Genomic DNA, 12494 nt, shown 5'->3' on the forward strand with positions numbered 1-12494 from the left:
GCTTTCTCCAAGGGGCCCAAACCATTGGATAGTTTTCATCTTTATCTTCCTTGGCTTTTTTTTTAGGTTTTGATGCCTTTAGCACTGTTGAACATTTGTAATAAACATTCTTGACTTCCTCGACCCCCATGCAGCCGGAAACCCCTGGTCTCTTGGCACCTCTCTCAGGCTGCTCTCATGTCGTGTCCTCCAGAGTCATTGTCACCAGTACATTACGATGAACTAATACCAGAAGGTACGAAACGCTTGGAAGTTGCAACTTCCTGCAGGTGGCACCAGAGCCGCAGGATCACCGGCAGGTAGGCTGAGCAGGGGCTGTGGAAAAGTTGGCGCTGCTCTTTATTTTTCATGAAAATACTCAGCGCTCTGGATCTGGGGGAGCCACGTGGCCCAGGGGTCGCCTCAGCGCATGTTAATCCTTCAAGGCTCACCCAGTCGTGGGTGGAGGCAGGACTGAGTCACATGAATAACTTGCACGCGGGGGGAGGCCAAATAGTTCTTTGGAAAGCAGAGTTCAACAACTTAAAAATCAATTTTTTGTTCTAAGATAGCCAAAAATGGTTGCTCGTGGTTTCTTCTGTTTCTTTAACTAGGGTTACCAGAACACAGCTTTCTGTTAGAAATGCAAGGTCAGCAGTCTTGCCTAATGAGGTCTGGAGCCTGCTGGTATTGTGTCTGAGCCCCTGGGGCTGTTCAGTGGGGGGTGGTGGCACTTTCTGATTTTCCAGTTGCTGAGAAGTCCACAGGCCCCCTGTGGACATTAAATGGCCACAAACTACCCTGGAGCTTTGGGCTTCCACATGGGGCCTGACTGTACACAAGCCTTGCGGTGGGCTTGTGGGGAGCACTTACCTCTTAGAGCTGGCCACGTAGACCCCTGTCACTCGGTGGGTGACTTTCCATCAAAGCCTGTGACCTGACAGAGCCTTGATTCCGAATGAAGCCAAGCAGGAAACGGTGTAGTTGGAAACAGTGGATTCGCCACTTGTGGGAAGGTTACGATTCCCACTGTGGCTACAGACAAGAGCCAGCTTTGTGTGTCCTGTGTTGCTGAAAGGTCCCCGTAAAAGTTCACTTGTTGAAGGCAACACGGAATGTCAGAGCTGACAGTTACCACAGAGACCAGCCAACCCAACCTTCTCGTTCTTTTTTATTTTTTTTTTAAATTTTTTAAAATGTTTTTATTTGTTTTTGAAGGAGAGAGAGATCCAGAGCATGAGTGGGGGAGGAGCAGAGAGAGAGGGAGACACAGAATCAGAAGCAGGCTCCAGGCTCCGAGCTGTCAGCACAGAGCCCGATGCGGGGCTCGAATGCACAAATGGTGAGATCATGACCTGAGCCGAAGCCGGACGCTCAACCGACCGAGCCACCCAGGCGACCCATCCTTCGCGTCCTTCGTAACATAGATTTCAAAATGCGGATTGTGGTTTGAGCCTCATCGTTGCCTCCGGCCACATGATTTCAAAATTTTTTACATCCCTTCAATGTTAAGCTATTTGTTACTGACCGCAGTGCAAGAAACGACAGCCAGGTAAAACATGGAGATTTTTGAAGCTAAATCCTTCATACCAACTGCTTCCAGAACATCCCTCATCTCTTTATTAACCCGTGGCCAACTGACTTCTGTTCTCACTCTGTACAGAAACAGCTCTCAAGGCCTTTGTGTTCCCCATCCTCTTGTGTTCGTATGCTGTCTCCATAGACTCATTCTTCAAAGTGTGGTTCGAACACCGAAAAGGTCTCCCGTTCCACTCACGTTCATCATCAATGGCCTTTTGTTCTAGTTAAAACCCCTTTCGTGGGGTTTTGTTCCTTGCAAGCAAACTAGTGTGGGGGAGTAATATTTTTTTAAATGAAACAAATCCCTGCATCCCTCCCACACCCATCGCTTCCTTTTTTCCCTTGGTCTTTGCATGCCTTTGAACAGAATCTTTCAAGGAAAGGATAACTTACTTTGCTTAAGGCAACAGGAATAGTTAGCAGTCCAAGCTGCTGCCTCCCATCCTGTGCCAAGCACATCATATAGATGATCTCATTTAACCTGGAAACATCCACATGGAGGTAGGTCCTACACCGTGTCCATTTTTCAGATGATAAAATAGAAGTACAAGGTCGAATAACTTGCCTTACTGAGCAGTGGAGCTGGGATTTGAACCTCTCACCGTTTACCCAGTTAGAGATTATAGAGCCTCCATGAAAAGCCACCTCCACAAATGCTGGCGCTGTTACCAAACTGCAGCTCAGTTGTGTCATTTCCCCCTCCCTTCCTTTCAGTTACTGTTTAAACTTGGGCCTGGGGTTCTTTGATTTCCTGGGGAAAAAAGGAGCTGAACCTAGGTTCCTGCAGAGTCAGACTGACCCAATTCCCCAGTCTTCTGGTTTCCAAGCCACCCCCTGCCAGCCACCAGCAGAGATGCCTCGGCCTCTACATTATTAGCTGTGGGTTCTCTTTTCACGTAGACTCTCCCATAAAGTGTTTATCTTCCTATATTCGAGGAAGGGCAAAAAAATATTTGCACTTTCCCACATGGAGGAATTTCCCCTTCTCTACTCAGCACAGCTATCTTGAAATAGCCCATGCCTTGGGCTAAGCAGAACTCTCCTGTGGCCTGGGTAGAAGACTGTGTTGTGCTCCAGGCCACTGTGTTACATCAGTGTGGCACCAACTGTGTGGGTTTTGCAAGGTAAGAAGGGACCTCTCGTTTGCTCGAGGTAGTTGGTTTGGAATCACTCTGCTCCTTCCAGGCAGTGGTTCTGTTCTTGAGAAATTCAGAATCCTTGACAGAAGCCCTCGCTTTCCTCAGGCAGCTTTCTAGGACTCAGAGAAGTTAATCTCTGCAGCAAACTCTGACAAAATCGCATTTGCCCTTTCTTTCTTCCTTCTGTTGACTTCCCAGGAGATTTAAAGCATCCTGAGATGTTCTTTTGAAGACTGGTGTTTCAGAGCACCTGGGTGGCTCAGTGAGTTGAGTGTTTGACTCTTGATTTTGGCTCAGGTCATGATCCTATTTTTAGTATATGTGCTGCCGAAGCGAGCACTCAGGTCATGATCCTAGAGTCATGGGACTCAGCCCTGCATCTGGGCGCTGAGCGTGGAAGCTGCTTAAGATTCTCTCTCTTTTTTCCCTCTGCCCCTCTCTCCCACTCTCTCTCTAAAATAAGAAAAATAAAAAACAAACAAAGACTGGTGTTTCTGAAGTTAGCAGTGACTTCTCAGAGTCTGCCTCATTTCAACCCCACTGAGGTCACAGCCATTGCCACAAAAAAAATTGGCTCAATTGTCTTTAAACTAGACCGAGAGTAGGCTCTATGGGAGTTCTTAGTGCTCTTGGGTAGGCTCTTTAATATGGCAAATACAAATCCCAGTCTACATCTCAGATTTGCAAGCATGATGACTTTATTTTTTAATAGTCAAATTTCATGATTCCGTATCCTTTTCTGCTGAGTGGCTAAACTCCATCTTGTTCTATGCAATGTTCCTTCTCAACACCCAGAAGGCTGAGAGGAATAAGATTTCCTGCTCTGGGATACAGGATAATCAGGGGGAAGCGGTCAGAATGGTGACATGGGCAGGTCCTAAAGAAAGGCAGGGCCCCATGGAAGCAGTATAATCCCTACATGTAGATTTATGGGCTTCAGGAAGACAGGAAGACACCAGGAGAGAAAAATGGCTGTGATGTGTCTTGGCAGCCAAGGCCTTATCCAGCCTCACAAAGAATATCTACACCAGGTTGGCTGAGAACGTTCAGAGTGGCTTGGGAGAAACAGACAAGGTTCTGACAGAGCCATTCATGTGGCAATGAGGTGTCTCTATGGAGCCTATAGGAACTGATATCCAAAGACCCCAGGGGGTGAGGAGTGTCTCAGGAGCCACCCCCACAAGGGCTTCGAGGAGCAGATAACTGCCAGCCCTCTTCTCTCAGTCATCCCTGATGCCTTGGAGCTACATAAATCTCATGGAACCTCAACAGCTTGGGGGAGCGAGATGCAGGAGTGAAAACTTCAAGGGACTGAGATACAATTTTGCATCCACAGCAAATTGGGAGGTCAAAACTGAAAGCAAGTTGAGTTTGGGAAAAATATAGAAAATTATCATTCATGCACACCTGAATCTGTGAAGCTAGACTTGTATACCAGTCCTAGTGAAGTATGGATTCATCAAAAGAACTCAGAAGAATCTCATGGAAAGAAAATCTGGAGGTACACCTGAGCTTTGCGGGGATGAGAAAACCAGGAGCAGTTGCTGCCTGTGTCTTTGACTGTCCCTTCTAATCAGCTTTTTCTCGGGACCATGGGGCCAATCTCCTGTCTATAAAGATGAGACAGAGGCACACGGCTTTCTCTTCTGACTCATAGTCCCTGTTCCTCCATAACTTTGGTGAACATGGGTCTTTGGTTGGTGCTCACTAAGGAGCCATGTCCTTGTGAACCACTGGCCCTGTGGCTGCCACAAAATCATTGCATTCATAGTGCCTCTTGGTTGAAACGTTCTCGTTTGCCAGGGTAATGCCCTTTTGATCAGGAACCCACCTGGTTCAATTCTGCAGGGTCAGAAGGTGAGGAGTCAGGTAAATCAGACATGACTGCTCAAAGCAGTCACATCGTCCAAGGTATATAGGTTGGAAAGTTTCAGAGAAGAGGGTCTTGGTCCCAGAGGCTTAGCCCAGTCTCGAACTCACCCGTGTTAAAATTACTGCTGTACATGTTTTGTACACCTCTTTACCTTGTAACGTTCTTGAAAGTAGAAGCTCTAATTCATTCGTTTGCGCCATGATATCTTTGTGTGCCTTCTGCATCTGGGAGGGTTCAGCGAGCACCTGCTGAATGAGTGCACATCTCTCTAGTCTTACACCTTCGTATCTCTGCATTCATTTTCTGTTCTCTATACCTTTATTTCTGAGTGAACAGCATTCTGGTTAAAAACCAAATAGAATAATTCTGGTTGCTGAGGTGTCACAGGTGAGGGCCAGCCAAAATGATTAGACTTGAGTATGACCCTGCTGCATGTGCATTTCCTGATGAGACACTCTTAGGAAACATCCTGAGAGTCACCATGGTTACAGTTGGGCTTTCCCTAACAACCGAGCATCTTAGTTCCTCATCATTTTAGAGCTGTCTTAACCGCTATGGAAATTAGCTAGAGACCACATTCAATCTTTGAAGCATTTAAGTGATAGATTACAACTAATTTAAAGAAGAGGAGCGAGTGGCACTCTACAGGGAGATAATTCCTAGTCCCTTTTTGACACTTGGAACAATCTTTCTAAATTAAAAGCTTCAAGTTTATTAGTAATCATCCCCTCGGTTTGAGTCAAGAAATGAAACTATTTCAAGTTTCTCTGTGTGCTAATTAAAAGAGCTCTGTTTCAATGGCAGAGCTGTCCCGATGCCAATGATGATAAAAGAGAATCATAAAGTTTGGAGCCTAGAGGGAGTTTACAGATCATTTAATCCAATCCTTTCATTTTATAGGGGAGGAAACTGAAGCCACTATAAGGTATGTGACTTGTCACACAGGTAGAGCCCAAGCTATAACTCCCAACCACCTGGTCCAGGGTTCTTCATCCTCAAGAAGATCAGAACTACTATGGGCAGTGGGGTGAAGCCAGAAATTACTATCATGGGGTGATTTGTGATTTATAATAAGCAATATATATTTTGTCTTAATTTTTTGTTTGTCTTAAAACCCTTGGAAGTTCCTGGGTGATGAGAAGGATAAAAAGTGTCTCTTTTGTTATGTTACTGAAGCTTTTTGGAAAGCCCCAGGTAACCTTAAAGATGGAGTCTCCTTGCCCAGGGAACCAATCCTGTGATTAGAAGGTAGGAACTTTCAGTCCCATTCCCAGACCCCCAAGGAGGGGAGAGGGGCTAGAGATTGAGCTCAATAACTAATGGCCAATGATTTAATCAGTCGTGCTTATGTAATGATGCCTCCATGGAAACCCAAAAGGAAGGGGTTTGGAGAGATTCCAGGTTGGTGAACTGGAATGTTTCCATGTGCCACTGGGCCAGGCCCCAAACTGCATGAGAACAGAAGTTCCTTTGTTTTTGACCTTGCCCTATATATCTCTTCACCTGGCTGTTGGTTCCGATAACAAGTTTCAAGTTCAAGTTGACTCCTACAAGTTGATTCTTTCAAGTTTTTTCTGCGTAGCTGGGGTGCAGGGGCCCAAGAGCAGCCGGCTCCAGGGGTCCCAAACAGACGGGGTTCAACGACTCACCACTGATAAAATCCGAAGGCAGAGAGGCCAGCAGCAGTGGCGAAACAAGAAAGGAATTTATTTCCGTCAGGCTAACACTGGGAAGGAGGACTAGAGACCCAAAGACTATCTCCAAAGTGCTGAAAAAACTTCCAGGTTTATGTAAGGAAAATGTGGGACAAAGGTCAGTGGGTCCGTGCAGGTGGGCTGTATGTCTCTCAGGGATGCTCAGAAACTGGCTAGAGAAATCCATGGGCCTGACTGAGCTCCCTGGTAAAATGAGAGTGCCCAGTGATTTCTTACCATGGACCAGGCACCGTGCTCAACAAGAAATCCTCATGAGCTAGCTAAACCACACAACCCACGATAGGATCAGCATTTTCTTCATTTTACAGACCAGGGGACCCAAGCTAAGACAAATGAAAGATTTGCCCGAGGTCACATACCAAAGTCACTAACTAGTACCCAAGCTGGCATTTGCACTCAGATCTCTTAAGGTACCCTACCTGTGTTCTTAACCAGAGGTGATATTTGAGTAGAGCCTTTTGGGGCACACCGATGAATAGTCTGGGGCCTCTCAGGGGAAGCTTGTTCTGCACTGCCCATGTGTTAAACTTATGTGAGTACCTGAGGCTGTCAGGAGAAATTCTGCATGTCTATATCAGCCTGAGCTGAACCGGCCCTTCAGCCCTGGGCTGATTTATATGGGAAGCTGCCCCTCCAACTTGGGTAGAACGGATCCTGCCAGGGGTGGGGGCCAGGGAGAGGCAGGAAGTAGAGAGCAGTTCCCTTAGAGAAGTAGGGTGAGGCTGCCAGGAGAATGGAGGGCTGCTGAGCAGGAGAAACATGTCTGTTCAAGAGCAAAACAAATTACAGATTGTCTGCTGACGAAAAGGTCAAAATTGGATTCCACCCTGTAAAAAGGAAAAAAAAAAAAAAACCCTTCATTACAGAACTAAAAAAGGAAAGGAAGGGGATATGAAGTCATCCTTAATTTGATTAGGAACAAAATATCACCAGCATCGATGGCCTCTGTGGCACATTCGTTAGCATTTTGTCAGACTTCTTAGTTGCAGAGAACACAGCCAGGGAAGCGCAGCACCCAGAGAAGTTGATCTAGAAGGCCCCTGCTTTTATTGGTCAAGCCCTGTTCTTGGCAGATTCTGCTCAAGTCCGTTTTACCAGAAACCTCACACCTGGGCGGAGGCTTTTCCTCTCTATGAGCATGTGCCCCAAATCAGAAGGGGAGAGTTTCTGCCCAGGACTCTTGGGCCTTGATTAATCCCTCTGATAGTGGCTCCAAAATTTTCAATGAAATAACTTGACGGGCCGTCCTTTAACATTCATACAAATGAGGCTCACATTTGATAAGCAATGATTATGTCCTCTTATCGCCTCCCACTCTTAGTCGTTCGGCCCACACGTTTGCTTGAGCCAGCGCAGCAGGTATACATTGAAGACACAGCAGTAAGCCGAACGCGCCCCTTGTCCTTCTGGAACTCAGGCGGGTCAGGAGAACCGTCTGCCTCACGGCTGGTGTGACAGTCCCACCTCCTTAACTACCAATTCCCCTAGCCTCCCTTTGTCACCACCTCCTGCTTGCACATTTCGCCCCGCCGTAGAGGTCGCCCGGCTGGGGGGTGGGGGTGGGGGTGGGGGGAGCACGCGCCCTCTGCCCGCGACGACTGCATGGGCGCAGGGCCCCCGCACCAGCCCGGTTCGGTTTCGCCAGCGGCCTGGGAGAAGGTCGGGCCGGGCCTGTCGCTGATGGCGCGCAACAGCTGCAGGTCGCAAATGGCGCTCCCAGCCCCGGCCCAGCCCCCGCGCTGGCTGGGGGCGGCGCCCCCCGGCCGGGCTGCGGGCCCCGGCCGCGGGCGGAGAGGGGGCGGCGCAGGTAGCTGGGCGGCCGCCCCGGAGTAAGCGCGGGCGCGGGGCCGCCGCGGCGGGATGGGGCGGCTCGGGGCCCGCCGCCTCTTCCTGCTCGCCGCCTGCCTGGGGCTCTGCGGGGCGCGCGGGGCGCTCGGAGGTACGCGCCTAACTCCCCCTCCCGGTTCCTTCCCCGGCCGGCCGCGCCGAGCCCGTGAGCAGAGGGTGGGCGAACAGAGGCCAGGGCGCGCGGGGGGCTCTCCCCGGACTCCGGGGGCCCCGGAAACCCTCGCGGCGACCCTGACTCTGCCTCTTGGGTTGGGCTTTCCCGAGCCGGGCGGCGGGGAGGAGACGGCTCGGCCCTGCGCGGTGGTGGCCGTGCGGCCGCGGGAAACTTCCAGCTCCCGCCCCGCGCGGCCCGGCCCCGCTGGTTCCGGGGAGCCCCGGGGTGGGGGCTGTTCCCGAGCTCCGCGCGGCCCTCGCCGCCGCTGGGGGGTTTCAGAATTGGACTCCTGGCGGCACTCGGACGAGCGGGACGAACGAAATCCTGTCGTCCTCCCTTCTGCTCCTTTGCGGCTCTGCGCCTTCCCCAGGCCGGGTGAGGGGTCCTGGGCTGCACAGGACCGGCCCGGGTTTGGGGCCTTAAACTCGTGAAATTCTTTTGTCGCTGGCCTGGCCTGTTGTTCTGTAAGTCCCTCCACCAGTCCGCCTACATTTTCTGGACCTCATTCACTGGAAATGCTTTGCACTTCCATTGCGCTTTCCAGAAGTCAAGGATTACTAATAAAAGCATGATTATTTAGACTTTTTACATAACCGAGCCCTGCACTTGGGCCTTCCCGCCCACCATGGCTCCCTGAAATTTAATTTAGTTCCATGAAAGACTTCCTTTGTGACTTTTTAAAGATAACACATTCTAAATCTACGGCCTTGGACCTCTTTGTAGGATTCGGATTAAATTCTGAACGCTTATTTACTGCACGTTAGGCATAGAATAGGCAAACAGTGCCATTGCCGCCTACACCGCCTGGTAATTTCACTGGGCGCTTCAGAGTAATGTTGCGGCCGTAATGGCATCTGGAGTATGGACACTTCACTCTCCTCTTACCCTTGTGGCTCTGTTCCAAGCTCCTCCTCTCCACCGTCCTCCCTCCTTCCTGAATCCTGCCAGGACTGAAGGGTGGATTGGCCTGGGCTTGGAGGTCTAGGGCTGCGTAACTGAGGCTTTGATGTGGCTTTGAGAGGGAGGGTTCCAGTTGTACAGCGGGGAGATCTGGGAGGGCAGTGCATGGTTCTGATTGGGTGGTGATCAGGGATAAGCCAGTAATCCAGTGGTTGGGGTAGGGGGATGGTAAGTCCAACCTTTGGAGTCAGATGGGCTTCAACTTGGGTGCTATCATATGTTCCCAGAATGTCTTTGCGAAAGTGACTTTCCTTTCTCTAGGTCTTAATTTTGCATCTGTAGAATTGAGATAATCGCTTCTTCAGGGAGGCTTGAAGAAAATACTCTATAAGACTTATTCACAGCCGAAGAACTACTCAGTAATTCTCATTTCCCTCATTTTCTACGGATTAGCATCTTTCTTTGTCATCCATGCAATTGATTTGGGAATGAGGCTAAGAACCTATGGATTAGATACCTGTTTAGGGGTACGGAATGTGGATAGGGAATGTTTCTTGAAGAATTCCATGGGGTGCCTGGGTAGCTCAGTCCATTGAGTATCTGACTCTTGCTTTGGCTCAGGTCATGGTCTCACTGTTCTGTTCCTGGGATCAAGCCCCGCTTGGGGTGTGGTGCTGACAGCACAGGAGCCTGCTTAGGATGCTCTCCCTCTGTCTGCCACTCCCCCACTCATGCACTCTTTCTCTCAAAATAAATAAACTTTACGTTTATTATTATTTCTTTTTCATTTAAATCCAAGTTAGTTAATATACAGTGTACTAATGATTTCATGAGTAAAATTTAGTGATTCCTCACTTACATATAACCCCCAGTGCTCATCCCAACAAATGTCCTCCTTAATTCCCCTTCCCCACTTAGCCTTTCCCCCCACCCAACATCCCACCATCAACCCTCAGTTTGTTTTCTGTATTTAAGAGTCTCTTATGGTTTGTCTCCCTCCCTGTTTTAATATTATTTTTGCTTCCCTTCCTTTATGTTCATCCGTTTGTATCTTAACTTACACATGTGAGTGAAATCATATGGTGTTTGTCTTTCTCTGTGTGACTTATTTTGCTTAGCATAATATACTCTTGTTCCGTCCACGTTGTTGCAAATGGCGAAATTTCATTCTTTTTGATCGCTGAGTAATATTCCATTATATATATATAGACATATATGTCTATCTATCTATCTATCTATCTATCTATCTATCTATCTATCACATCTTCTTTATCCATTTGTCAGTTGGTGAACATTTGGGCTCATTCCATACTTTGGCTATTGTCACTAGCACTGCTATAAACATTGGGGTGCATGTGTCCCTTCGAATCAGCACTCCTGTATCCTCTGGATATATACCTAGTAGTGCAAATGCTGGGTTGGAGGGTAGTTCCATTTTTAAGTTTTTGAGGAACCTCCATCTGTTCTCCAAAGTGGCTGCACCACTTTGCATTCCCACCAGCAATGCAAAAGAGATCCTCTTTCTCCGCATCCTCACCAACATCTGTTGTTGCCTGAGTTGTTAATTTTAGCCATTCTGACAGGTGTGAGGTGGTATCTCATTGTGGTTTTGGTTTGTATTTCCCTGATGATGAGTGATGTTGAGCATTTTTTCATGTGTCTGTTAGCCATCTGGATGTCTTCTTTGGAAAATTGTCTATTCATGTCTTTTGCCCATTTCTTCACTAGATTCTTTGTTTTCTGGGGGTTGAGTTTGATAAGCTCTTTGTAGGGATACTAACCCTTTCTCTGATATGTCATTTGCAAACATCTTCTCCCATTCCATCAGTTGCATTTTAGTTTTCTGATTGTTTCCTTCCCCACGCAGAAGCTTTTTGTCTTGATGAGGTTCCAATAGCTCACTTTTGTTTTTGCTCCCCTTGCCTCCGGAGACATGTCGAGTAAGAAGTTGCTGTGGCCGAGGTCAAAGAGGTTGTTGCCTGTTTTCTCCTCTAGGATTTTGATGGCTCCCTGTCTTACATTTAGGTCTATCATCCATTTTGAGTTTATTTTTGTGTGTGGTGGAAGAAAGTGGCCCAGGTTCGTTCTGTGTGCCACTGTCCAGTTTTCCAACACCATTTGCTGAAGAGACTATTTTTCATTGGCTATTCCTTCCTGCTTTGTCAAAGATTAGTTGACCATATGTTTGTGGGTCCATTTTTGGGTTCTCTATTCTGTTCCATTGATCTATGTGTCTATTTTTGTGCCACTACCATACTGTCTTGATGATTAAAGCTTTGTCACACAGCTTGAAGTCCAGAATTATGATGTCTCCAGCTTTGCTTTTCATTTTCAGGATTGCTTTGGCTATTCAGGGTCTTTTCTGGTTCCATACAAATTTAAGATTGTTTGTTCAAGCTCTATGAAGAATGCTGGTGTTATTTTGATAGTGATTGCATTGAATATGTAGATTGCTTTGGGTAGTATCGACATTTTAACAATATTTGTTCTTCCAGTCTATGAGCATGAAATGTTTTTCCTTTGTGTGTGTGTGTGTGTGTGTGTGTGTGTGTGTGTGTGTTCTTCAATTTCTTTCATAAACTTTCTATAGTTTTCAGTGTATAGATTTTTCACCTCTTTAGTTAGGTTTATTCCTAGGTATTTTATGGGTTTTGGTGCAATTGTAAATGGGATAAATTCCTTGATTTCTCTTTCTGATGCTTCATTATTGGTGTTTGGAAATACAACTGATTTTTGTACATTGATTTTATATTCTGTGACTTTGCTGAATTCATGTATCAGTTCTAGCATTTTTTTTTTTTTGGTGTAATCCTTTGGGTTTCCACATAGAGTATCATGTCATCTGCATCTGCGAAGAGTGAAAGTTTGGCTTCCTCCTTGCTAATTTGGATGCATTTTATTTCTTTGTGTTGTCTAATTGCTGAGGCTAGGATTTGCAACACTATGTTGAATAACAGTGGTGAAAGTGGACATCCCTGTCATGTTCTTGAACTTAGGGGAAAGCTCTCAGTTCTTTCCCATTAAGGATAATATAAGTGGGGGGTCTTTTCTATATGGCCTTTGTGACTTTGAAGTATGATCCTTCTATCCCTACTTTCTTGGGGGTTTTTATCAAGAAAGGGTGCTGTATTTTGTCAAATGTTTTTTTTTTCTGCATCTGTTGAGGGGATCATGTGGTTCTTACCCTTTCTTTTATTATTGTGATGTACCACATTGATTTGTGGATATTGAACCAGCCCTGAATCCCAGTAATAAATCCCACTTGACCGTGGTGAATAATTCTTATAATTATCTTTGGATTCGGT

At 47.1% G+C, this 12494-nt stretch overlaps 1 protein-coding gene across 3 annotated transcripts in view; it reads left to right on the forward strand.

The window, feature by feature from the left end:
• Positions 1-8086: 8086 nt before the first annotated feature.
• The window catches only part of LOC122493863 (chondroitin sulfate proteoglycan 4-like), a 70489-nt gene continuing 66081 nt past the window's right edge, over positions 8087-12494 (forward strand). For all 3 annotated transcript variants that reach the window (XM_043598553.1, XM_043598563.1, XM_043598571.1), the window contains exon 1: positions 8087-8226. In XM_043598553.1, the coding sequence (XP_043454488.1) occupies positions 8148-8226 (79 nt within the window). In that variant the 5' untranslated portion in view covers positions 8087-8147. The remainder of the gene's footprint in view (positions 8227-12494) is intronic.

The sequence above is a fragment of the Prionailurus bengalensis genome, chromosome A1 (assembly GCF_016509475.1).
Source record: "Prionailurus bengalensis isolate Pbe53 chromosome A1, Fcat_Pben_1.1_paternal_pri, whole genome shotgun sequence".
NCBI lineage: Eukaryota > Metazoa > Chordata > Mammalia > Carnivora > Felidae > Prionailurus > Prionailurus bengalensis.